The sequence below is a fragment of the Antennarius striatus genome, chromosome 17 (assembly GCF_040054535.1).
Source record: "Antennarius striatus isolate MH-2024 chromosome 17, ASM4005453v1, whole genome shotgun sequence".
NCBI classification, from domain to species: Eukaryota; Metazoa; Chordata; class Actinopteri; order Lophiiformes; family Antennariidae; genus Antennarius; species Antennarius striatus.
Genome location: NC_090792.1, coordinates 10,767,215 through 10,794,972, shown reverse-complemented (window position 1 = coordinate 10,794,972; position 27,758 = coordinate 10,767,215). Strand labels below are relative to the sequence as shown.

The 27,758-nt window shown below is 44.1% G+C and overlaps 1 protein-coding gene across 6 annotated transcripts; it reads left to right on the top strand.

Annotated features, from left to right (window-relative positions):
* Positions 1–1,186: 1,186 nt before the first annotated feature.
* Positions 1,187–26,840, top strand: tmem260 (transmembrane protein 260). 6 transcript variants are annotated; one of them, XM_068339698.1, is made up of 16 exons: positions 1,187–1,533; positions 6,710–6,741; positions 8,509–8,660; positions 16,635–16,812; positions 16,908–17,021; positions 17,492–17,671; positions 17,759–17,799; positions 19,365–19,451; positions 20,426–20,534; positions 20,729–20,901; positions 21,805–21,997; positions 22,861–23,000; positions 23,530–23,706; positions 24,471–24,524; positions 24,776–24,860; positions 24,995–26,839. In XM_068339698.1, the coding sequence occupies exons 1-16, from the start codon at positions 1,257–1,259 to the stop codon at positions 25,247–25,249; spliced, it is 2,247 nt and encodes a 748-aa protein (XP_068195799.1). In that variant the 5' UTR covers positions 1,187–1,256; the 3' UTR covers positions 25,250–26,839. The 6 variants fall into 6 exon arrangements, 5 of the variants coding, with proteins under 5 accessions (XP_068195799.1, XP_068195800.1, XP_068195801.1 ...); XM_068339699.1 differs by having other exon boundaries at positions 21,826–21,997; positions 24,995–26,588; XM_068339700.1 differs by lacking the exon at positions 1,187–1,533 and adding an exon at positions 2,047–3,160 and having other exon boundaries at positions 24,995–26,840.
* The last annotated feature ends 918 nt before the right edge of the window (positions 26,841–27,758 follow it).

Sequence of the window (27,758 nt, the reverse complement as noted above, 5' to 3'; positions counted from 1 at the left end):
CAGAGGATAAATAATATCTTTGAAGACTTGCTGGTTCAAGGCCTCATTATATTTTAGCAGAAATGCAGAGAGGTTGACTTATTTTGTTAATTTTTGCTAAACATTTGTTTCTTATAATAATGGTGAATGGTTTTCTGAATGAAGAGAGAGGGTGATTATTTTATATGATATGAAGTAGAAGGTCTCTGAATGAGGGGATTTATGTTACACACAAGTAAAAAAAAGAAACTAAATCTGCACATTAAAATGATTATATTCACAGTCTGTTAATCACATTGGACCCAACACACTCAACGTTTTGTTATGTTTCTAACCTAGAGAAAATCAAATAGTACGGGTTCCCTTTGAAGAGCCTTCGTCACACTCGCACAAACGCTGATGTGACCATTTTGGATCCTTTAATGTAACTGCGGTATGTGGATTTTGGCTTGTGGACACTCGGTGAGCAAGTGTTTAATATTGAGACTGTTTATGGGATGATGAATGGGTGTAATGTGGCTGTGAAGCAGATTCAAAGGGCTTAACTGGATTACACCTCATTTCAAGGATGCTTAAGGTAAGATTAAAACAGATATGTGGTAAGTGAGGAAAATACAAAATCAAATAAATTGAATTTCACTCAGTGGTCTGGTAAGCCAGTCGCTCATGCGTGGCTATCCGGTGTGTTTTCAAGAGGTGCAGAATTACAAAACTCAGCAGCAGTCAGAAGAGACAATATAGATTGTTGATGTGAAAAGGATTCTGCAGAGGAAACGTATGCACATTTCAAACAACAGTTTTGCTCTGTTGGACCGTCACAATTCACCATTAATGCCCTTTTTTATCTTATTCTACAAATCCCCAGAGCTGGAACATTAGAAGTCTCTAATCACACACACTGGCACATGCTGAGTTTGTGTAAATGTGCTCTCTCTCTCTCTCTCTCTCTCTCTCTCTCTCACACACACACGCACGCACGCACGCACACACACACACACACACACACACACACACAAACATAGGCCTCACATAAAATCTGAAAAGATAATGATTTTAATACCACTGCTATTACAGTCAACTAATGTTTGCTAATAACTTGGTGCCATATGGAACGAGGGCTTCCACCATGTGGTTAATTCCTCTGTTTGGGCAAGCTGTCAATAAAAAGTACTTGCATTTTCTGGATGCATGGGGTGGAGAAGGGGAGGATGTGCTTAATCCAACAGACTCTCTAATGATTCCTCTGTGCCTGGAATAGAAGCTACAGGCTGCTATGAATGCACTCGCAGCTCTGCTTTATCTTCCCCATCGCCGCTGAAATGTATGTCCACATTAATACTCCATTTAGCATTTGTGCATATGCTGTTCAGCTTGGCAGGGGGCAAATAAAAGTGTTGGTTTTTTTAGAAAATGATGTGCACACCCTTCCAATCCAAATTCCCTCCATCTCCTCCTCGTATGCCTCTGGCAACATTGCAACCCAGCGGATAACCAGAGTGTGGATTACCAGTGACATCACACTGAAGAGATGGCTGAGCCCAAGTATGAGGAAGGGTGAGTACTTGTGTCAGATGGGTGTGAACATTTTGTGTGTGTGTGTGTGTGTGTGTGTGTGTGTGTGTGTGTGTGTGTGTGTGTGTGTGTGTGCGTGCGTGTGTGTGTGCGTATGTGTGTGTGTTCAAGACTGATTAGACGATGAAGGTGGTGGTGAGAGGGAAGTGAGGATTAGAGCGCCATCTGAGAGTTGGCTAGGTGCTGACACCACTCCACCTCACCAATGGCTCAATTTACTGAGGGATCAGACTCATTTACGGTGGGCTGGGATTATTATCAGTTCAGTAGGGCAATTTATTTAATACGGTCACCCTTCATCCTGTGAAATATGGGCACTTGTGAGACTTTTATGGGTGTATCTTGTTTCAGTTATAATCTGGTGCTTCTCTGATACAATTAATTGTGTTTTAGCTGTTGAAACTAGAATGATAATATTAAAATGAGGTAGTATTACCCCCAATAATATTACTCCCACAGGATCCCAGGTGTTAACTATCAAAAAAGTACTTTATTTTAAGAGAAGGACGATCATAATAATACATCTGTTAGGAAGTTCAGGTAAATCCAGTCATCACCTTTAAACTTCTGGCGTGTAGCTTCATTGAAAGGCTCTGAATCAGATAAGACTGGCAGCAATGTTTGAGTGTGACTCCACCTGGAATGTCAATACTTTTAAGCCGTGCCTCTGGAGCAAAGAGATCACACAAATAGTCCATACACTGGAGCATGTTCAATAATAGCATATTGAGGAAGTGTTCCACTGAGTTTGGTTTGTATACTTTAGTCATGCTGCCCACTTGTCAAAGATTGGAAACTACTCTTACACTTGTATTTGTACATCAACAAAGCGTTTGTACAAATTCACAATCTGATGAAGCAATCTCTCCAATCTATCTATTAAAAAAAATTCTGAGGCTTTTGATTCCTCAGCAAATGGAACCACTTGGGGATATGAATGTCAATATCTCCAGTCCTCAGGACATTTGGAAGATGTTGTGGAAAAGCACATCCACACATTTCTTGAAAAACACACATTACCGGTTGTGATTGTGTCCACAATAATAGCAGGACTTCCTTCTGTCAGCCATATGAACAAAAGTGATGACAGCGTCCAGCCTTTCTAACAAGTACAGCCACTTCGTATTCCGCCCAGACGGACCTAAACTTCAGGTTACAGCTGTCAGCTTCAACGTGAGCGCGTCTGGTCGGAAGTATCGCGAGATTAGCTGGACGAGAATTCAGGCTGCTACTTCCTGGTTACACATTTGGATCGCTTCAATTTCCCTCAGTTAAAACCTGCTCAAACAAAACCGTTAATTTATTTTCCAGTTGTCGCTATATCAACTTCGTTTAATCTCTGGATTAACATATTGTTTCACTTTGGCTGATTTCTAAAAAAAAAAAAAAAAAAAAGTACTGTCAGCGCTCGACATGAACAAGTGTGACGGCTAGCTAGCCCGGTAGTTGGTTGAGAGGAGCAGATCTCTAAAGGCTGTCGGCTCTTATTCAGAAAGAAAAATGTCCACGGAGCAGAAGAACAGCTGGATACTGACAGGCACTACGGTCGCTTGTGTCGCCGCTCTATACGTGCCTTGTGTCCAGAGGACTGTGCCCGGCGGAGACTCAGGTTGGTGCTAGCCTGTCAGCTAATGCTCATTCGGCGTTGTAGTGTTGCCAGGCAGCCAGACGTGTGACGCCGTGTGGATGTGTGTGTTGTGTCCGTGGTGCTTGTGTGTGAAGCCGAATTCACGTCATCAGGACTTCTGAACGGAAAATGTAAATATTGATATATTGGTTTCAAAATAAATGTGATCACTGACTTAAGTGTTTTCCTTCCTTATATTAAATGTATGTTATGTTAACACACAAAAATAAAATTGTTAACGCATTATACTGTGTTTATACTGTGTGTGTGTGTGTGTGTGTGTGTCAAGTCGTATTAAAGATTAAATTAAAAGATTAAATCACTTTATTTATTCATACAATGGGGAAATTATCTTTACACTCCACTTTTGTACATGCATATATACATGTATTAGTCAGAGCACACAAACATTGTATAGAGGCCCCTGAACAAACACAACACACTAGATGCCTGTAGGCATGCAATTAACAACAACAATCAGTACAAGGGATGCGGAGTGATGGATTGCAACTTCGGCGTGCGCCCCAATGAGCAGCTTGTGGGGGGGGGGGGGGCTTGCTCAAGGGCACCTCGGCAGTGGCCGGGAGGTGAGCTGACACCTCCCATGGTCATCTCAAATTTCGAAGATGTCTGGCAGGAGCAGGAAGCGAACCGCCGATGGCTGGCCGATGTCTGGTCTGAAGACGTCTGCTCTACCACTGAGCCACTGCCGCCCATTATTTGTCAGATATTACTATTTTTTTACTGGAGCTTCAAGAAAAAAAATAGTAATAGTTGTAATAGTTCTAGGAATAACAAGGTAGAACTGATATTTTTTGAATCGTGCCTGGATTTATTATGTCTCGCTTAAAAGCGGTGAAGTGTTGTAATTGTCAGTCTTCGTGTGTTCATTTGTCTGTTCGTCCGTTAGTATGTCCACCCAATATTTTCGCAACTGTTGCAGATAAGAGGATGAAACAAAAAGCAGATTACTCGGGCGGCAAAGGGGATGAACTTTTGTACACTCAGGAACTGGATAAGATAGAAAGACGAGGGAGAAGGCCAGTGTGAGTAAGACCATAGATCAAAGCTAGTGCTTTGATTTACCTATGCATTAGCTTTGATCAATGGTTGCTTTGACCTACCCCTGAAAGGTCCAAGCTATGCACTTGTCTGGTACTACTTTCAGGGTATCCTGAAGGTCAAGGTTGCAGTCTCTTATTGCCTTAGTTTTTGTTGGGAGTGTGGCGGCACAATGGTGCAGTAGTTGGGATAGCACTGAGATCTCACCGCAGTATGGTTGTGGGTTCACAGCCACTGGCTTTTCTGTGCGGGGTCTATAGGTCCCACAGAACAAAAACATGAAATATAGGTGAATTGGTCATTCTTAGTTTCCCCACAGTTTTTCTGTCTTTGTACATCTGTCCTGTAATGACCTGGAGACCTGTCCACTTGTCCATCGTTAGTTGTGTGAGGCATCAGCCTCCATGCAAAAAATAATCAACTATACAAAATAAATGAATGTAACAATGCCCAATCCATTTTATTTGCAGACCAGTGTGTTTTCTGTCAGTAAATGAAGAACTGAACAGCACAATTACAAACAGTGATCAAAAGTGACAGCTTGGTTACAAACTTGTAATTGAGGACTTGAGGGCATGAAGGTTCTGCTTGTTTGCACTGCTCCGGCATACAAGCTGCTGTGGAGGAGAATGCACATTTTGCAAAATGAAAGTATTCGAAAAGCTTGGCCAGATATGAGCAAGCAGAGATGAGGAGTGAGCAGGCAGTTAGAGCTATGAGTAGCTGTGCTGCTCTCTAGCGAATGGTTCCTTTGAAAAAATGGCCAGCCCCTTCTCCACAGTGTTTAGGGACGGTGCAGGATGCCCACTCTGATAGTGCCAGCTGAACACCCTTCGGAATTCTCCAGGTCTCCGTCTCTGTGTCCTAATCTCTTTAGGTGTGATGTGCCCTGGAGAGGCTTGAGTACAGCCCTGCGGGTACGCTGTTGTCTAGGAATGTGAAGTGTGGAAATGATGGGGATTATGGGAAGACTGGTGTGGGTGCCCATGCTCCACTATCACAAAGACTCTTGGCACTCATGCTGCTACCCCGTTGAGTCAATATTTTCCCTTTTTAGTACTGGGGCTGCAGAACTGCATTTCTGTGGCACTGAGATGGATGTTTGGCTCAGTATTAGTTTATGATTTTCTGTATTGAATGGTGTAAAAGTATGCCACTACTGATGTAAAATGAGTGAAATTGAGAAATTGATGAGGGATGAGAAAGTGTGATGTAAAAATGATGGCAGGTAGCTGGCGGCTCATGCCAGGTGAAATGGAGCTGTGAAAACATTTAAGCTGTGCAGGTGGAGGAGTTCTGACTTCATGGTCCATTAGACTGATAAGAGTTGGGGCTCGTCATGTGGCAGAATTTTAGGCATAGTAATTCACTGTATCGACAAGGTTGCAAAATGTGTGACGCAGCCAATGTCATCGGAAATGTAGTCACTCTGTTTTATAATGGTTGGTACTGCATCAGGGCTTAAAGTTCCTGCTCCTCAAATGAAAATTCCGAAAATGTAAGCACAGATGCTTTGATCAAAAATAACCTGCATTAATCTTTGCAAAAATATTTGTACTAATTTACATTTTTAGAGTAGAGGCTGTGTTGCTGTATATGAATGAATCCACCGGGAATCCTGAGTAGCTTGGAAATAGGTGAAGTAATAGAAACACGAGGCCACTTTTTCGTGAACCATTTAGGATGGAGGAAATGACTCTCCATTTCCTACCAGTAGAGGGAGCTGTCCTGAACCCAAACATTTATCACTGTCATTTAATCTGAACCAAATTTCAATTTTCATGAGTGGGAGATGCAAACATTGGGTGAGAAATCAGTATAATTTGAAATGCTCTGGGTGTATTCTGGCACAAATGGGTTTATGCCCAGATACATTAAAGCTTCCTCAAATAGCTTTTAGGGGTTTTCTTTTCACTTTGTGCTGCGCCTCACACAGAGCTTGTCAAAAAATTGTGCAACTAGCTCTTATTTTTACAGCTTACCTCATTCTGTGACTGTCACAAACGTTGCCTTTTCTGTTTGTGCCCAACGGACTAAACAAGACATTGAGACATTGACACGTAGGGAATGTGGGAGCAGCAAAGAGGCATTCTGGAGCGGTAGAAGAAAGAGTAAAGGGACCCAGATGCACGGGGAGGATGGGACTGGGAGCATTATTCTCAGATCAGCATATGTGTGTCTTTGTGTGACAGAGCACTGGCGAGGGAATCTAATGGTTGGTGTGTGTTTGTATCTGTGTGTATGTGCTACAGGAAGGGAGGGAGGCATCAGGGGAGAGGCGAGAGATGAAGAGAATGAGCGTGCCGCTTAGGAAATGTCACACTGGGAAGATTTGTAGGTTTTGATCCTGGCAAATTAATGCAAAACCCCAGTGCAAGTATTTGATTTGGGAAAACTTTGGGAGCAGACTTGTCTCTTAATAATAATTATTGGGTTTACATTAATTTCCTCCCCTTTTCTCTTCCACAGGAGAGCTGATCACCACTGCTTGTGAGCTGGGGGTAAGTATTAGCTGCATTGTTTAATCAATTCACTCATTAACTCTTATAAGCATTAAGGAAGTTTAATTAAGCATGGGCAGAAAGCAGATTAATTTACTTTCAGTCCACAGGTTTTCCCCTTCTTTTCTATGCACTTATTTTACTAAGTTGCAAGTAGAGAATGCTATAATTTGCAACCCGTTTTTCAAATCCAATTAAAGTCAATGGTAAGGCGATGGCTTTTGTAGGCTTTGCCTTATGTACGGTATAAGGCTTATTATATCCAACCCTCTTTTTTTGTATGTGTGTAAGCCGCGAAGAATGAACTAAATCGGGTTAACAGTTATAATAAGTTTTATTATTTAATAAAGTTTATTACGCCGCTGTGATCCTTTTAGGGAGGCTGTGTCGGTGTCACTATGCCAGTAATCCTGCCGTTAGTGCTGCAGTCCGTGTGGCCTGCCTGTCTGCCTTTCAGGCCTCCCCAGGGCCTCGCAGACTGTCCCTCGGTCCCAGGCTGCTGGCCCCCCCCTTCTGATCTCTAGAGCTCCAGAGTTCTGCCATCCCATTCTCCCTGTGGCTCGTGTCCCTCAGCTGTCCTTCTGCGGCTTGTCTGTCCACTCCTCATCCACACACTCCCTTTTACTGATGCTCACTTTGTGTAAGTTACCTAGCTGTCAACATTCCAACATTTCACCCAGCAGCCTGCGCGTTATCCTTCCTGTTATTAATTCTCTATTTTATCTCATGTCATTTTTTTCTGACCCATAATACCCCCAATTCATCCCCTTCAAATTCAAAGTTGTTTCTATGTAAGCGAGCCACCTTCATCGTGTCTGTGGTGACCAGTGAGGTAGTCTGTCACACTCTCACCTTTCAGCTCTTTGTTCGTCTGTAGTGCTGCCCCTGCATGACTTGTGTTATCAGTGCCAGGGAATGAGACTGTGTTTAATGACTGAGCCCTTATCTGGGTGGAGGAGACTTAGTGGCTAATTGCTGTGATTGCTGAGATCCCCCAAGCGGGAAATACTGCTGCTTGGAGGTGGTTTGGGGGGCTGGTGAGCTCCACACGCACTACCGCAGGCTCTAGGGAGCCACGTTGTCCTTGAGAAGAGGCCAGAGAAAAGGAAGAGAAGACGAAGGAGAAGTGGGCTCTAGTGTCACAGTCATTTTACAGTCATGGCATTTGTAGTGTAACACACCTATCCGCTATGGCAGAAGACCTAGATTTAGTCTGACTAAATTAAAACACATCACTAAGCAGAGGGTACCAAGATGGTCCTCCCACCTAATGATTATCAACCAAACTATTATTACTACTATTACTACTCTGGATCTGATTGGTTTCCACAGAACTTCATGGAAAGTTGTTAAAATCTTTTTTGGTTATTTTGATTAAACACATACTGATATACAGACAAACAAACCCACAACACTCATGACACAACCTCCTCCAATGCCCATTGGCAAAGCTAAAGTTTAAAACTGGGTTAAAGAATAGGTCCCCGTAACCACATGCAAATGGATCTCCCCTCACCAAACCACAATGGCCACAATGTCCAAGTTATATGAAAACTTTTGATGAAATTGTATCATTAAGGTTTTGATTGGACTGAACACATTTAAAGTAGGTCAGCTGCAATCTGTGGACATAACCTCAAAATTGTCCGACTTTCCAGAAAATTCCATTGAATACCATCAAAACCTTTTGCGTTGCGGTGGTTCTGTTGAAGCTTTTTGGTGTCTCTCAGGTCATCTTCGGATTGCTTTCTCTGTTTTTGTCCATAGGTGGCCCATCCTCCAGGATACCCTCTCTTTACCATGCTGGCTCACCTGGCCATTCGTGTTCTACCATCACTCTCTCCAGCCCACAGTGTCAACTTGATGAGCAGTCTGCTGGGGGCTGCAGCCAGTGGTGCCCTTTGCATTTCTGTCTGCAAGTGAGTATAATGTATAAGTTTCTAATGTCGTTTTCCACAATTCGTTCATGTTTATCTTCTACTCTTTCATAAACAATAATGCTTTTCAGCATTCTCAGTGGTTATTTCTCTCTTGTACTTGGCATCCTCACACAGTGTTTCACAGCTGGCTGTGAGGCGTGTGACTCAAACCTGGATTTCAGGAAAGCACAGACAATCATTCCCACTTCAGTAGTGAAGTATGATAACAACATTCTAATGACAAACTCTGCACATACATGAATTTATATGCTAAAAGTGAAACATCTGAAAGAAATATTTTAGGAGTGGAGGGGGCCTTAAAACATTTCCTTGCTGACTTTTTCATGTTGAACAGAGAGTGGTATTTGTAGGTCCTGACAGGCTGGCAGCGACATGCCTGATCCTCTGCTCAGTATTCAGGAGCAGAGCCCGGTCACCCTCCTCCCCCCACCTCGCTGCCCTGCCTGTTTACCCATCAGCCACCCGTTGTGAGTGTACGTGTGTATGTATATCCCAATTATTGTGCCCTCCAACCCCCACCCTGACGTCCCCGCTCTACTGCCCCCCCCCCATTGCCCAGCATGCTCCCAATTCTGACATGGCACGATTTCTTATCTCCCCGTTCTTGCCTCCCGGGTATGAGAGGGACAGAATCACAAACTCCACTCCTCCCTTTCTCATCCCTTCCACCATGTCCCCCTTTGCTCAGTCATGAGCACAGTGGTCCGTTCTGCACTGCCATCCACCCACCCTGCAGTTTTTGCCTGCTGCTGACCCTATCATGTAAGGAGAATTTTACCTCTTCCTTTATGTGTGATTATCTCCCATAGTTGGCTCGACCCTTTTTTTTTGCTGATCTTAGTAATTTTCCACATTGCATTGTTGGTGGCAGCATAGTGTCAACATTTTTCCTTTTGTCTGTGTTTATGCATACTGGGGCATTTTCCTGCATTTTGTATACATCTGATGTACTCTTCCAGAATAAGAATTGTTGAATGTGATGTAATTTTTTTTTTCTGCTGTACACTTTGGCAGAAGCTAGTGATGGAATTTGTGGTTTTTGTGTTTGTGTGTGCGTGCGTGTGTGTGTGGGTGTCTGTGTGTGTGTGTTTGCATTTCGCTGGCCAGGGTTTTAGGGTTATTCTTAACCTGTTTTACTGCTTCAGAGAAAAGGATAGGACCGCGAGGAAGAGCAAAACAATTGAAGGAGTGCTGCCCTTTCTAAGGCTTTCTGGCTCTATATCTTTTCTGCCCCCTACTCTTAATATACAGTATTTGATGACTTATTAATCTATTGGACGATTTCAGCTCTTGGCTCGTCATTTGCAACTGTAAATCTGAGGCCAAAAAATATCCATGCAGTCTGGCTGATATTTGGCTCACAGTGTGCCTGTTAACTGTTGCCCTGTTTGTAATCTCTGGGGATTTAGATCCAATTTTGGATTATGGTCAAGTAAAAAGTCATTATGACGACCTCCAACTCACACACCCTGAACATGGGTCATGAGGACTTCAGCCAGAGCACATAGTCACACCATGTAAGCTTTTAAGTATGAACGTATAATCTATGCTTTCAATTTGAAAAATAAGCATAAAAGGCTTCAGTCGTTATCTGCTCAGGGCCTAGTTTAGGATGAGCTCACAGCTGTGGATCAGTTGGCATTCCCTCCACCTAATGAGGGGTTACTGGAGTGGGCAAAATATGGGGGTAAAAGGGGGAGTCGGTTTTTCCTCTCATTTTTGTCAAGTTATTTGTTATTGGTTTGACCATGCAGAAGACTGTCATGCCTCATCCCTGCAGGAGTTCTCTGCTCTTTCCTTCAGGTGAAATACCGAAACTGACCAGGTGGTGCCCCCGTTCATAACTCCCCTGTTCTTGCACTAAATGTTTGGCATTCCATTTTCAACGTAACTATTAAATATGGAAAAGTCTCGCGTTGTTTTTTGCTCTTTGAGACTCTAATAAACTTTTCAACTATGTTTAAGTAAAGTATGTTTCTGCCCCCAAAGAAATCACAAATTTATGTGCTTATTTTCTCATGCTAAAATATGTTGAAGGATAATATGGGTACTTGAAGGCAGTTTCTCTCAAATAGTAAAATTGTAAGACCTTGAAATTCATCTGGAGTATGCCCAACATGGCGAGCCTTTGATGTATCAATTTAAATTAGTCGGCCAGATTGCTGTGTTTAATGTGGGGGAACGTAAGTTGATAGGTTTGGAAGCCACTTCTCTCTTTTGCATAAGTTTAAATGTAGAATTTACCCTCCCTTTGATTTGTCAATTACACTTCTTTTGGCTTGATCACATGGTTTGATGGCCAAATTGCATGTCTTGTTATGTTTTCGCACCATGGCCTGACAAGCCTTTGAGGATGGCGGCCGTTATAATAATTAGTATTGATTGCACTCGGAGGTTTGCAGAAAGAAACATTTGGCCTGTGAAATGTAAAGGCCTGTTCCGTGAGCCTCTAGAAGAACCCTTGATAGTGGGATAATCCAGACAGCTGGGTTCTCTCTGCTCTCTCGTTTCACAATTTATCTGCCAAAGCTGCTCTGAATCTCTGCCTACCTGCGAGGAATCTTTCTCCATTTCTGAGATTATCCAGAGAAACCAGGGGCGGACGCATTAGCATGCTGACATCCAATAGAGCAGAAAAACAACCTACCAGCACTCAGTCATCAGCAGTTTTTGTTTGATCACATGCTTACGTCACAGGAGTGTTGAAGCACACCAAAAGTTTCTGGTCTCCCCTTTGCCCGGCGGACTTGGAAATCAAACACACACCTGTGAAGGCTCGTGGCACAGCTGATACCTCAGGACCGGAGGTTGGGCACAACGCCATCCACCGCCTTGCTCTGAATCCATAGCTCCTTATAAGTACCTCCACCATATGGTCCTGATGGCACTTTCCCTCCTTGCACAGGAGGTTTGTTTTTCCACAGAGAATATCTCTGGGGTCATTTCAAGAGCAACTTGTGTGGGTATTGTGTTGCTTTGCAGTCGTTTGTTATGTTTGTGACATCCTGAGGTAAGTTCTGATACCTTGGTAACAGCTGAATAGATTTATTTCATGCAAAAAGGTGCAAAGGAGCTGCTGAAGTCAGATAAAATCTTCATCCCGAGTGGCAACAGAGAATAGACCCACACCGGCATCCTCTGGAAAAGGCAGAAGGGAATCTTAGGTCCATTTGTCTTAACAGCACCAATATCTGGAACTTTTGTTCCATTCCTTCAGTATCTCCTCCGACACATTGTAGTCCAACAGATCTCCTTTACTCTCCCCCATCCTCAGCATGACCAATGTTTCCCCCAGGACTCATCCTCTAATACAGTTAAACAGATGTCTAATGAAGATGTTATTTCCTCATTACTGGCTATGGGTTGGGGATAGAGCGGAGGAGGGAGGAGGGTTAGATAGACAGCAGAATGCAGTACCAGTTTAATATTCCTTTCGCCCGTGGGCCTGAGATTGTGTCTGCCTCGGACGTCAATATTACATTCCTCACCCACCACAGGCGGTCTTAATAAGGCACCAGGCACGGAGACGGATCAGACTCGGCAATTACAATTCACCCAGAATTAGTTAATGGAATCTATACAGCAACATTTATGTATCACTGGTGTGTGCCTAATGACTTTGTTGGAAAAAGCAGCAATAAAAATGGCATTCAGTGAATTGCATAAAGACATGATTTTTGTAAATTGTTTTTCCCCCCTCTTCCTGTAATTTTTTTGTGTGTTGGGTGGAGATTAAGATGGCATTCTGGGAGAAATTGACATGTCAGTGGTTGCATTGTTTGAGTAGAATTGTGGTGATTAATTTTACAGGCACTCGGAGCACTGGAGCGCTCTCCTGGAGGAGGGGAGTCAGAGTGGCAGAACTGGGGCCCTTATTTACCCTCCTTTCTGTCAGAGCAGGCAGGCGTGAGTCGCAGGCGTGAGTGGTTGTTCGTCTGCTGGGATAGAGTCCAGCAACCACCGTGACCCTCGATAGAGGAAGAGGCGGTATGGAAAATGAATGAATGAATGTTTTTTACAAATCAACAAAATATTAAAAAGAAAATACATCCATCACTAAAAAATGTTTTCAGTTGTTGTCAACAGATCACCATTGGCAAACAGTAAACACAACAAATTCGTCAGTGTAATTAATCACATTGCATGCTCCATGTGAGGAGCAGGCTCTGAGGTGTAGCCTGCTGCTCACCCATTATCACTATCAGTTCACTACAACCCTCCAAAGACAAGAGGTCATACACAGGTAATGGGAGGATGACTCTTATGGTCTTTGCATGTAAAATAAAATTAGTGAATTTGTAGTAAGGTTTTGATTAGAATTTGCTTGAAATTACTCACTTGACGAGATGCTTTAATCTGAAATTACACCTCCATTAAGTTAGGAGATTTATAGAGACAGTAAAGGCATTGTCAGTACAACTGCTGGCTAACATAGCATGACAGTTTGCGTTTGCGTAAAAACAGTAAACCACTGGTTAGAACTTTCTTGTAATGCAATCAAAATTCAATAGTGATTGGTAAATGTTCATGTGTTCAGAGCCACGTGCCCCCAGTTATTGTGATGCCACAATCACAAACAAATGGGATGATGAAGTCATCAATTTCATTAGAGTACAGCTTTTCCTTTATATTGTAACGCCCCACAAGAAAACATTACACATCTGTTTTGACAGGGTGAGTAGAGCTCTGTTGGATTAAATGAACTTGAGAAGTAACATCATAGGAGCATTCCTTTAGAATTTAATAAAACGATAACACAATGTGGTTATATTATAAGAACGTAGTTGAAGACAATAAACAATAATGCTGAAGTATTACTAGCCTAAATATTACTACTTCTACAAGTCGTAAAACATTTTTTAGGGCAGTATGCGCTTTTATTACAAATATCCAGGGTATATTTTAAAAGCTTAAATTTATATATGACTTTCTGTTTGGCTTAGGAATTTCAAAGCAGTGTGTCTGACTCAGTGTCACATAATAGCTGCTCAGTAGCCGGCCGGGTGTCCTGGCCAGAGGAGAGCCCTGAGGTGTGATTGAGGGCCAGCTGGAATCCTCAGCTTCATTCCAAGCAGGCCTCCTCCTCCTCCTCCTCTTCCTCTCTGGGGCTGTCTGCTCTTCAGGAATGTGTGATTCTTTTCCAGCACTGCTTCCCCTAACCGCCACTCGTTTAGAGAGCGGTGCAGCGCTGATCCGTGATGGCACAGCATTGGTATTGTCTGTTCCCTGGGGTGGTGTGTGACGGCGGCGACCTTGGCCAGCTTCATCGTGAAGCCGCATTCAATTCAGAGAGCTGGATTTTTGTGTGCTGTTATTTTGCACAGATGACACAGATGGGTGTTGACACGCCTCTGGTCCACACTGTAGATGTGATGGATTAGACGATGTGATGGGTTAGACGAGGCCGCTCTCACTTCAGAGTGCTTTTACTGAGTTACTTATGTCCTTGAAGTCATAACTTACCATTCATATTCATTTGTTTTGTTATTTATCTCTGTATTTTTCCAAATCCTTTCTATTTTTTCCACTTTGTATTGTTTGCATTCCATTGTGCACCAATTTATTGCAACTCATGTGGAATTTCTGATCATTTTCTTTCCTAACCACTCACATTATTTCCACGCGAGTGCTTCATTCCAGACTTGATGCATGATATTTGTCATTCAGTTAATTACCCAAGTGATGATACAGTCATTTTGGCAGGGAGGATCAGCTTGGTGTCGTTGTCAGACGTGTTATTCCCCTGCTATGTCTTAACTAGGCCATTGTCAGTGAGCCACAACATTTGAGTGCAGCAGCATCCTGCACCCGCATTGAGTCGTGATAACAGGGAACACGGACACACTGGTGTCAAAAATATGTCCAGCTTTATCTGTACGCCGTGGGAACAGCCAGCCTGGAGAATGAGCTGTGGAGAGGCTGGGAAGACTTGACTGGAACCCAGGTGGTCCCACGCAGACAGACAGGTCATTTACAGCCCACACTCTGCACACACCACTGGGCTCTTACCGAGTGACAAGCTCTAACAGAGAGATTTGTCAGGCACTCATGGAAAATAAAGAACTGAAGAACAGGAATGTTTGTGTGCCTCTGGAGGTGTGACGAGTGCTGCCTGGCCATCACACAAAGCTTCAGAGGCAGGAAAGTACTTGGTGTAATAACCTCACTCCTGGACCCCCCATGACTGTTCTGCACCCACTGCTACCCACCCCCAAAATCAGCCCCCCTGCTAGGTGCATGAGCTATGGGTTAATTGCCATGCAGGGAGGTAAAGTTATGGGTGTGGGGGGTCTCTGCACCTCAACAAAAGTCCTGATCTGCCCCACACACCCCTCCCTTCCTTTTTCATCCTTCCTTCAAGTTGTAACTAATTCCTGGAGCGGGGCAGCGAGCAAGACGCCTCTATCTCTTATTAAGACCCACTCCTAGACGCCCCATCAACACAGCACCCACCCTCCCTCCATCAGTGTGTGTACACACACACACACACACACACACACACACACACACACACACACACACACACACACACACACACATACACACACACATTTACCAGGCTTGCTTTACAGTGAACACAGGAAAAATACTGAAACGAAGGAGAGAGAAAACCCAAGAAAAAGGGGGAAGTAGTCAGCGGCAGAGTTTTCTTTTCTTTTTTTTTTTACCATCCTCTCGCACTCGCTCTCCTTTTTTTCCTGATTTACCGCGCTTTCCTCAGAAAGCTCCATTGTTCCCCTAGCCTAAGTCTCATCAGGCCTTTTGTGGCTGACTATCACAGCGGCAGGCAGAGAGCTGGAAATGTATAAATGGTATCATGCCTTGTGATTAATGGCGGTGCTTATGAGTCAGGTCTGATAACGGGCCTGCTCTCTACTCAATTTCAGATACCGTTAATGGAATCTGTCTTCTGCGATTGTAATGTGAGAGCGCCTAATTTGCTATGGAGCTTGAAGCTGTCACCGGCAAGGGATTGTGGGGTCATAAGGGACCTGGCAGCCGTTTGGCCTGCAGCTTGTATCTGCGGTGCTGAATAGAGCAGCTCTCTGCCTGTCAGTTAGCTGATAGGCTGATGAGGACTCTAAGCCACTCCACACAATGGCGGAAAGGGCCATACTGCCTGACTTCCCTAATTGTCGAGCCTGCTCATATTTCAGAGCCAGCATGCTAGGGACTGTGCTGTTTTTTTTTCTTTTCTTTTCTCCCCCCCCCTCTCTCTCTTCTTGAACTTTTTTCTTCCTTTTCCTTTATTTCATCCTTTATCCAGCACACTGACTCACCCCTTTAACGCACACTCCTCTGCACAATTTTCCTTTCTCTCCCCTCTCCCCATCATTTGTCGCCTCCTTTTCTCCCCCTCTGTCTCTCATTTTAGTAAGTGGTGGGTCTTAGCGTATGACAGATTATCCCAAGTTTGCTTCAGTTACCGCAAAGGAGATGGAGACAGTACAGGAGGGGGGGAAGGGGAAACTTTTGTGCACACATTATATTTAAGAAGCGGAGGATAACAGGCTATCTCTACCACGATGGTTTCTGTGGCAGTCTGCTCCAGATCAACCGGCTGCTGAGGTGGGAGTGCTCATGATATGTGCGTGGCCCAATTCACAGAATATTTTTCAAGGTCTTGTTCAAGAAGCAAACTTGGGTTGGAGGGAGATTATAATAATGGGTCCTCAAATTAGTCTGAGGGAAGTAACAGCTTTATTTGATGGCAGAAATTTTATTTTGACTCAGGCTGCTGACTTTGTTTTGCCTTTCTTAGTGCAGCACAATTTGACTTAGATCAGATATAATACTTAAAGAAGTCACATGGAAAATATGAAATGGTAAGGCTAGGATTGCTCCATTTTTAAAAAAATTTTAAATGTTTTTTTTTTTTGGTTGTCCTCAGTTGTAATGGAAAAAGTCAAATTCATCCAAGAAAACTGAACGTCTGTCCTCTTTCGCCGTCAGGTTGGCAGGTCCTGGTCCTGGGGCAGTTCTAGCTGGAGGCCTGTTCGCTGTGTCCCGGCTGAGCTGGCAGTGGTCCGTGGTGGCGGAGGTCTTCACCCTTAACAACTGCTTTGTTGGTCTGCTCTTCTTCTTGATCGCCAGCTTCCACTGCGCTGAAAACGCCACCCAGAGGAGGAAGGTAACTCAGTTCAGCACGTGCATCAGTCATCAGCTCCTGATGATACTAATAAAACATCAGTTGGAATGTCAGCGCAATACCATAACTCTTGTCAGGCTGCATGTTGGGGAGCCCTGTGCTGTGGTTTGGGGCTCTGCAACCAGCACACCCTGGTGCTGTATGTACTGGTCATCATTCCCTGGGTCCTTCACCGACTTTACTATTGCAGGGTAAGTTCTGAAGTTTAAAGTATAACAGCTCACATGGAGCAGATTTTAAATGTGTGATTTGGAAAGTTATAGCTCTATGCACCGTTGGGCACAGGCAGCAATTAAACATCCCATTTTTGAATTTTGCCACTCTGTGGACAGTATATCAGAAATACCTCTGTATACCACTAAACGGCATAAACAGAAAAGGCTTATCCAAGAAAAAATAAGCCTGGAGGCAGTTTTTTTCTGGCAGAGATAAAAAGATGTATATTCTCATAAAAACCTCCCTTATTTAAAATCCTGTCTGTTCTTTTTCCAAAGTTGGGCCAATTTTCTCAGAAGGAGATCTGAACTGCTTCAGTAATTTCCCAGCAAACTTCAGAAAAATGTAATAGTAGCAATGGACTTGACGGTTGTGTATTAAGGCAAGAAATGATTGTGAAAGTGTGATGTGTTGGAAAACATCTCTGTCCAAACTGTGTCAACAGGAGCTGTCTTTGCGTGGCCTTCTGTCTCTCGGACTGTGTTTCCTGGTTGGTTTCTTGCCTTATGTCTACCTGCCCATGTCATCCTATGTCAACACAGCCCGGTGGAGCTGGGGGGATCAGACATCCGTGACGGGTCTGCTGACCCACCTGCTGAGGGCTGAATATGGCACCTTCTCCCTGGTGGGTGCCTTGTACCACTCTAAAAACAAGCTACTGTTGAATTGCAATGATGTAAACCAAAGTGTTGTGTTCTTGTTGGGTTCGCAGGCAAAGACAGAGAGCTCTGTAAACCTGACCACAATGCTAAAGTGAGTCTATTTCCTTTTTTTTTTGTCTCTTTTGATCATAACTTAGATATTTACACTACGAATCGATTCAAATTGCATGACAACTTGAATTTCATGTTGTTTCGTGTACCACATTGCTTTTTATGGTAAGACAGTCTCAAGACTGTTTACAAGTCTCAACTGTTTATGAGTTATATGATTAATTACTGGATATTCTATTTACTGGTATTTATTAATTAATTCATGTAATTATTATCAATCTACAGTATGTAATATAATCATCATCATCACTATCATGGATTTTCAGAGCTCCTCAATACACATTTCGTGCAACCAACAGTCTGAAAAATGAAGCTATTCCACTTACGGTGACGTGGTGTGTCAGATTGTTGGTTTTGGTAATCAGGCCTCAGAAGCTATCTGAGCTAGGCCTGATGTCGTGTGTTGAGTGTCGTCCATCTTTTTGTACTGTTTTTTTCTTTGACAGCAGGTTCTAAGGTGGAGAGGGAAGAAAAGAATAAGTTCAATCACCATCAAACTGGGGCCACATGTGGTTCTAGAAATGGGGGACCCCATCACTTTCTGCTCTGGCCTGTGTGTTCTACACAGGTTTAACCACAGACATTCCCATCTGTTCTAAGACCTCATTTCTTTTGCCATCTCTCTCCCTCTCTCTTCTCCCCCAGCAGCTTTTGTTCTTCCCATTCCACTCTCTTCCATCAAAGCAGAACTGAACCTGCTTAGAGGGCCAAATCGCTGTGTTCTGTTTCTCCAGCAGTTTGAAATGATCACTCAGCTCTGGTGTTTAAGCGTGACAAGCTGTGATGACAGACACTGCAATAGAGCTGGAGAAATTGTATTTTTCCACTTCAGCACCCATGCTACCCCCCCCCCCCATTCCATCTCTTCTACCCAATTCCCTCCCTTTTCCTCCACCGACACCATCACCACTGCAGTCATCCCACTCCTGGTATCTCTCTCCAGCTGACAGGTTGGGGGGTACATTCACGTCTTAAGACCCCCCCCACTACCAGCCCCCTTCCTTCTGCCAGGCACCCACCCATTCCCATCACCCCTGCTGCTTGATGGACAAGCACACCTTCAAGATGGGGAAGAGAGGCGAACATGACAGGCATGTCGCACTGGAGACGTAAACCCAGTGGAGAAGCTGACACACAGACCCACAAACACACGTCTGTGAGCGCAGTCGTATAAAGTGTACATTGGGAGATATGGAGACTCAATAAGCTGTCAAATAGAGATGGGTATTAAGGAAGAGGCAGGAAACTATCTGCTCTGAGCAAGTGCTCTGTGACTGACAGCCACTGTGAGCAGAGGAAGGGGCAGTGGGGGGTGGATGACACAGTCATTCGTATCTGTCAATCTTATTGAAAGGGGGAGTTCACAGTCCAAGGAGCTTGTTTTGATTCGGGATGGAGGCCGTTTAATAACTGCTGTCCTTGAGTTCAGCAGTAGAGAGGGTAATTGAGCTTGTCTTTGGTGTCTGTCACATATTTTACCCGTGTGTGTGTGTGTGTGTGTGTGTGTGTGTGTGTGTGTGTTTGTGCGTGTTTGTGCGTGAGCAGGGCCCAGCTGGACCACTGCCTGGCAGACCTTACCCCTCCCGTTCTGGTTCTGGCAGGAACAGGTCTCCTCCTCTCTTTATGGGACAGGTGGGATGAGCAAAAAAACTCTGAAACAGAAAGCAACCAACTCTGTCACACACGTCTCAGCAGACGCTTTAACCAAAAATCTAATCCCCCCCCCCGAGAAAAGACGAGGAACAAAACCACTGACAAAGTACTGATGTTAGAAAAAAAGAATTTAAAAAACACAGAGGCACCTAACTGTCAAGCTGTCGTGACGCTCCACATTCAAATCAAGAGAGGCGGATATGTGTTTTGGATTTTCCCAAAAAAATGGTGTGCAGTAAATCACAGCTTTTCTGTATCTGCATGTGGCAGCGCGGCGGTGTGATCCAGTGTTTCATCACAGCAGGGCCTGATCCACGGTGCGGGGTGGCACTGCTTAAGTATAGTAGAGTCCAGGGGCCCCGTAGAGCCCCGGTCACCCTGGGTTCAACCCTCTCTGGGTAATGCACATGGCTGTTAACACACACAGATGAAAAACAACAAAATGATTGAATAGGATGACAAAGGAAAGCTATAGAAATACAAATTATTTAATGTTAAAATGTTGAGGGAAACTGTTTGTATGCAATTAATAATTATGACCAAAAAATATATTTTTATCCATTGTGCAAAATGTGAAGATAGACTCACATTAAAGCAGATGAATGCACCAGCAATGAAACCAGGAGACATTTTATCTGCCTGCCTCACGTTCAGATGATTTGTTTTTGCCATAAGGGGCAGCTTGGTTTTTTTTGTGTGTGAGTACATCTTACAGCTGTACAGTAATGAGTTTGTGATGCAGTGGTTGTCTGCAGCTCATAATGACTCAGTCTGCATTAGAAAATCAATCATGCACCTCTTAGCTGGCTCATGCATGCCTTTACTCTTGGGTTTCTTATCTCCATCCCTGAATTAATATTTCATAGACTTCTGCAAAACAGATTTCAATATAAAAATACTGATAAATGATGGAATGTTTTATGATGAATAACTGGTGATCTTTCTTAACCCAGGATGCATGGCTCGGTGTCGTGGCTGCTGACCACCATGCTTATAGTCTACTCACTGTTTTTTGCTTGGAGAGCCAACCTGAACGTTGGAAGTCCGTTACTTCTTGGAGTGGTGAGCAACGAGATCTCATGTTATTTTCACCTCCTCTCTGTAAGAGTATGTATTGTATAAATGTACAAAGTGGCATGAGAAGTGATTTTACATTTCATATTTAGTCATAAGTGCTTTATCCACCTCTTACCGAGACATTTCAGGAACACTGATTTGTAAATGTGTACATGCTCATTCATGCTCACTTCTTGCAGGTTGAGCGTTTCTGGCTCCAGAGCGATGCTGCAGTGTGTGTGCTGGCAGGCCTCGGATTGAGTCGTACACACAGCGAGCTGGAGAGGAGGCTGGGCTATGGGGGTTTTTGGAAAGCTACTTCCTGGGTCATCACCACAGCTCTTCTGGCCCACATGGTGCGCACCAATCACAGGTGAATGTTTCATTCATTTGCAGTCCAAACATCTTTTTGGTGTAAAACAAAAATTAAAAGTTCAGTCCGTAAATATTAGCACATCGTTTTTTAGATGATTTTTCGTTGTTCCAGTTCACTTTGACACATTGGGTTTAGAATTAAACATGAAACTTTGTGATTAAAATGTGGACTCTGAATGTTCGCTTGTATTTTGTGGTTAAATTTGCTTTCGGGTGACAATTTCATCAAGCAGCAGAGACATAAAAAAAGATACAAATGCATTTTTCAAATGAAATTGTGATTTCAAGTTAACTGCCCTTATCCAAAATGTGTATACAGTATTTTATTTTTTAAATATTTCTGCTTAATAAAGTTAAAATGAAATGCAAAGTATGCTCACATTTTAGGTTCTTCTAAAATCCTCATGCATAAGATTCCCCTGAGTCAACCTGATTTGTTTCTCCTCTGTGCTTCATACAGTAGGTTTGAACTCCACATGTCAGGTTCTCTCTCTGTTCAGCCCATGGTAGGGGCTAAAGAGAGGCACGGTTAGCACATAGATTCCTCTCACAGAGCTCAGTCTGAGATGTTAGCCTTTCGAGAAGGCAGATTACACCAGCGTAGTGCTGGGGAGTGCCAGACAGCCATCACTGAGCGGCTTTGATCAAGGGGAGAGCATGGCCTGTGCTGTCAGACCCATCACACCTGTCTACCCACGATTAGATAGGCAGCCAGAGTGCTTTGCAGAGGGGAAGGGGCGGGGGCACTGACAACTTACCCGCAGAGCACCTTGGAAGTGCACCTATAAACAGGGACTTTCTCTCACACACAGCTCCACATACTTGTAAGCAGTGATGAGGAGACCCTATAAATACAGGCATACACAACTTTGAGTTTTGACGACGTTTTACATTTTAATAGTCCATGTGCTGATGATTGTAGGGGGTGTGACCAGAGCAGAAACGATGTGGTCGAGAGGTTCGCCAAAGAGATTCTGGCCTCCATTCCAACAAATTCGATCATCCTGACCAGAGGAGATCTGCCTGGAAACTCCCTGCGCTATTTACACTACTGCCAGGGTGAGCGGCCAGATGTGCGCCTGGTCGACCAGGAGGTCAGAGTTCAAAGTTTTACACTTTGTCGTCCTCATGAATGTTTGGATATACAGTACAATTGGACATTTTAGTAATCATTTTTTAACAGTTACATTTCAGAACTAAAAAAATAAAATTATACTTACTATACCTACAAATATAGTTCATGAGACATTATACATTTGAGTTGTTTGCTGTCTGCCTGTATGCCCATCGGCTCCAGTCCAGTTCTGTGAATCTGAAGAATGTTTTGAGGGAGTTGATTCATATTTCCTCCAATTCCCCTCTTGGATAAAAAGAGGTTAAAATACCTGACCTCTCAAAACATGATCATAATAAAAATCTTGAGGACAAAACTTCAAACAACTAATTAAATTATGACATTTGATATAGGAAGGGTTAAAGTTCAAATACATGTGTCTCATAATAAGGATCAGAAGAGGAGATTTTAACCATATTTCTCATTTAATCTGAAACTCAGCTGGTAATGTTTACTTTGACGCTGTGCTGATTTATTAATTTTCTCTGCTGCCAGGTGCAGGATGTGTATCAAGCACCCACATTTATGAAGCTGCTGCTCCACAGTAACATATTCGAGTCCAACACAGCTCATTAGAATTGTTGATTTGTTTGGAGCAATGGGGTTGAATGACTGCAATGAACAACAAAAGATGGAATAATTCTAGTTGATGACAAGATGTTTGAAAGAATTGTGATTTTTTTTTTAATAGAAAATGACAATGTATATGTGAAAGTCTACTGCCAGCTTTCTGAGTTTTGTTCTTTTCTTCAAATGAATTTTACACAGAGATGTCAATTTACTGCTAATCTCAGTGGAAAACACAAAGTGAACGGAGTTGCTGGAACACTTTCTCTTGTGTAGATGATGACTTACACTTGGTATGTGGCCAAGCTGGCACAGCACCACCCAGGAGTCAACTTTCCTGGCCTCTGGTGGGACCCAAGCCACCCTAAGGGGAAAGATACCTTCAGTCTGGAGCAGTTTTTGTCCCTCAACACAGAGTGAGTCACAGCAGTGGAGCTGCACAGATGAACTGAAGGCTGTAAAATGGACCGGGAATGAATCGTGAGAGCAACAAAGATTCAAATGAATAAGTGGGTGATCTAATGAGGCACATATCAGTGGGATGGTCGACACAGTGTTGAGTGCATGGAGAAGATAAGCCAGTGGAACTGTCGAGGCCATAAAAGGAGTCTGATGGACTCCAGAAGTAGACTAATCTACTTGATTTGGTTAAACGGTCTCTTGCGGACTCACTGCTGCTCCCTGCTCTCATCACTCACTCGCTCAAACAAATTGAGATCCAAAAACTGTCTGGAGACCTGTTAATACCAAACCCACTAGGGGGCAGTGTTTGCCAGGCCAACATGCCCGTCTCCCAGTGGGGCAGCACTGACCTGTGGGGATTAACCCTCAGGGCTGAGGCCTTGAGCGATCAGTACAGGGCCTCTATCATCAGCTGTTACCTGGGAGCCTGAGGAGGGCTGGATGATGGTGTGAGCGATCCTCTCTGTTCGTTCTGTTCTGTAGGAGAGATGTGTTCGCCTGCATTGGGCTGCCTGACGGAGACGCAAGCTGGAAGCGGAGTTTTTCCCGTTGGCCCCTCGGTGTTTGCGACTACCTGGTGCCGGTTCAGAAGCAGTTTCACCCTGAAGACTGGGCACGTCGAACTCGAAACATTTACAACTGGAGCGAGCCATATGACAGGTGCATACACAAACGTCGCTGTAGGACATCTGAACGTACCAGCTCTAGCCTTTTCCTGCTCTTAATTTGATTTAAGGTAAAATAGGGAGACAAGAATCAAACCCATTAACTCAAAACGATAACCACATATTTCATCGCCAGCGTCTCCTCACCCTGTCCCGTCTATGTGGTCTTCAGCCATCCCTCCGCGAGGTTGTCCTCTGTTCTTCATGCTGTGATTCAGCTCTTTGTCGATTTTAACCACAGAAAGACATTACGCCCCTCGGCCAATTGAAATGAGACTGAAGATGAAAAATAATGAGTTCCTTACTGCATTTTGTCAATAACTGTGTCAAAAGTAGAATTAGTTAAAGCTGCATATTCTGTTGCTGTTGCCAGCAGCCCTTCATTCACTCAGATATCCACGGCTGAATACTGTGACATTATTTTCCCGCACCCTCACGACAAGCGTGTCCGCTGATGCCCACAAGCCAAACATTAGCTCGGGAACCCGGCTAAAATATTCTTTTGAAGAAGAGGTCAAGTGTTTACAGTGAACAAAGTGAAAAAAGGGGAGATGTGGTTTTACTCCATGTCTAATGGACTGGCTGGTATTGTTACTCCCTCATTTAATGTTTATGCAACAAACATTTGATGTTGAGTGTATCAGAACCCGCACCAATGATTCAAACAATAATTTCACACAATTTATAGTTAGTAGAACTATCCACAGGCTACTGCTAGAAGCTGCGTATGTAAAGAAGTGTTTGTTTGTGTGTGAACAGATTCCATCCCAAATTATGGGAGCATGTCGCCAATGAGGAGATGTGGCAAGCCAGGTAAACTTTTCATTACTTCTTTGTTAAGGCTGCATACTTTAGTGTGTGGATAAAAAGCTGTGTCATTCTTCACACTCGCCCACTAGAACATCTCCATAAACCAGTCTTGTGCGGTAGAGCATTTACATGAACGGACTATTTGGTATCGGCATCTACATAAATCACTCCATTGGAGTGGTGCGTCTGTGAGTGTGGATCTGCATGGCTCATCCATCCAGCACTTAGCCCTGAGCCTGCGTGCTTTGTTTCAGGATGAAGACGGCTTTCTTTCTGTTTGACCTGGCAGGAAGGATACAGGCAGAGGGGAGAGCTCGTCTCTTTGAGCTGTCTTACACCGTGAGTCTGACCTCGACAAACATGCAACCGCATTGTTACCGTAATGGGGCAGATTTAAGTGCTACAAGGCGTATGACGTATTCAGGAGCTTTTCTGCTATTGTGTTTGTGTGTGTGTTTGTGTTTACTGATCAGCTGTACAAGGAGCTGGTAGAAACCCACTCAAACTACCCTTCAAACTGGGACAAGAACTTGGCTCTGGCCTGTGAGAAGCTGCTTCGTTCAGGTCACCACGGCTACAGTCCAGACGACCTGCTGTCTTGTAGCGCTCGACACTTCAGTCTGTACTTGGAGAAGGACCCTGGAGATCCCCAGCAGGAGGCCATACGCTCTGCTGTGACTCACCTGCTCAAAGAGAGGGACAGGCTCCACCACAGACAAACCCCATAATTCCATCAAGAGAGACCTACGGGACCCAAACACGGCCGGGGAGCACCGGATGCCTCTGATAGTCTGTACCTGTGGTTTATTAAAAGCGTGGTCTGGGGGATATAAGGGTCTAGTGGTGCTTAGTTTGGACTTAGAACAAAATGGGTCTTTATGAGTTTGGGGTGTCTCATATAGGACAGGAAACTACCACTCCACCAGGATTCATGGGACAAATGTTTACAGTTGCTCAGGGATGAGGTTTGACGTCTGGCAGACTTGTCTGACCCCAATCAAGCTGTGTGTACTCCCCTTAAACTACCCCTTTGATTGCTCTATCATTGCATCTCATTCTTTTCCTCTGTCCTCTTCTGCTCTCACAGTTTTTAGCATGCTGATTATTTTGCCTCAGCCACCACTCTAGTTCTCGCACTGGAATGGCCGGGTCGAGATTGAGGGAAAACCAATTTGGGGGCAGAAATGGGGGATTAGAGCCACTGTTTAATCTCGGACAGACTTGTGCTGTGCCACATAGTCCTCAGTACCCAGCAAACCCCCCCCCCCACACACACACACACACGCATACACACACACCAACTCTCCCCTCTATCTGTCCATCAATCCATCTTAGATGGTCCTTTAAATGTTTAAAACTAATGGATTTGATGAGTTGGTTTTTTTTAAAAACTCTCTTCTTTCCTACTAGGAGGGCTGTAATCCCTCATGGATTTAAATGAAATGTAAAATGTCACAATGCCAGGGATCCTTTTAGAGGTGTGTTGTTGTGTGCAGATGTGTTGATTTGTGTTTGCATGTCAACATGTGTGTGTGAACATGCTTAAACCTCGATGGTAGTCCTTTCCCTGCCTGGAGCGACATACAAATACAGTATAGTCAATAATCCCATGGGCACACTTGAAATAGAGGAGTCATGCAAATTCCACAAAGGACATGCAAGACTGTGGGGCCTTCCCAGGATGGGTCATCTTTGAATCATGTGATAGGTTATTGAGATAAAACATGACGTTCAAACACTGAACTACCCAGATTCACTCGCCTTTGATTTTCTGTCAGGGCCCAGAACCTCAACAACCCGTCAGAACAGAATGAGCCATGTTTCTAGAAATGTTGTTGTCAGAAGTCGATCCGCTGCCTTGCTGTGAGCTTTCTAAAACGCTGCCCTTTTCTCAGAATCCAGATGATGAGATTTGACTTGCTGGAGCACTGATGCTGTGGTTTCTCACAAAAGGAGTCAAATCTTTGTGATTTTTACAAATGAAATGTTTCAATAAAGATTCAGCTCATTTTAAGGCATTTGATCCTTTTTTTTCCCAGAATGCTAGATATTTTTGATCACAAATATTGATCAAACTTGTCCTAACCGTTTGTTTTCTATTTAAATCAGTATCATTTTCCATCCCTTGTTGTCTCCTGGCCTCTTTATTTTTTACTTTACTTTCTTTTTGTCCTGCTCTTTGTGGTCCCTCTCTTGTCTCCCACCCTCTCATCCCCTCTCAACCTGTATTTCCCGAACCCCTGTGTTCCTCTCGTCTCCCTTTTCTCTGAGAGTCAGTTGCCCACCCTAAACCAGCAAGCTGCCGAGGATTGTGGGAACCCGTGGAATCGCCGTGACCAGGGATGCAGGCAGGGAGCCACAGCAGCGCTGGAATGTGGGGCGTCTGAGGAGATAAGAGCTGTGAGCCCAGCCAGGGAGAGGGGAGGGATGCAGGGAAAGAAGAGCGAGGAAGGGGATGTTGTGTGAGGCAGAGTGTGTGTGTGTGGGGGGGGGGGGGCAGAAGCAGGGAGAGCAGCAAGTCTGTGAATGGGGATACAGAAACACAACACCACAAGCAGCCCAGAGAGCAAGGCAGAGTGAGACAGAGAAAGAGGGGTGGAGGACTTAGGGGGGCACACACTGAAGATGGGAAGCCAGCCTTATTCCTCTTTGCATTTCATTTACATCCCTGGCCGTATCGACCAATCGGATTGGGAGCAAAGCCCAGGGCTTAGGAGGGGAATAAAAAGACAAAATGCCTTTGCTGCTCTCATCCCTCCCTGATAATACCCCTTCTGTTTTTCTTTTCTCTTTTCCTCCCGTCTATAAGTAGATACTGTCCGAAATGCCAGCGGAAAAGCGACACCTCCGCTTGCTGTGTATCTCGGATAGACCGAGTGGGAGCAGGGGCTGAAAAGACAGCTTTAGCAGCTGGGCCTATCTCCTCTCCTCTCCTCTGGCTGGATGGAGGCTTGGAGAGAAGAGAGGCGGAGGGCTGGGGTGTGTTGGTTCGTGTTTTGGAAGAGAATAGAGGGTGTGAGAGGCATGATATACTGAACTGGCCACAAATTTTGCAGAATCTCACACTATGGGAAAACTTTGCCCGTAAATCTCTTTCCTAAGCACGAGAAACCTGTTTCAAGGATGTTTACGAGGCACCACCCATCTTTGTGGAGATTGCTGCTGACCTCTACACAATTTTTTTGGCTTGGGACTGCTGTTATTCTAGGTTTATCTGAAACAGCAACTCTGTTTGAC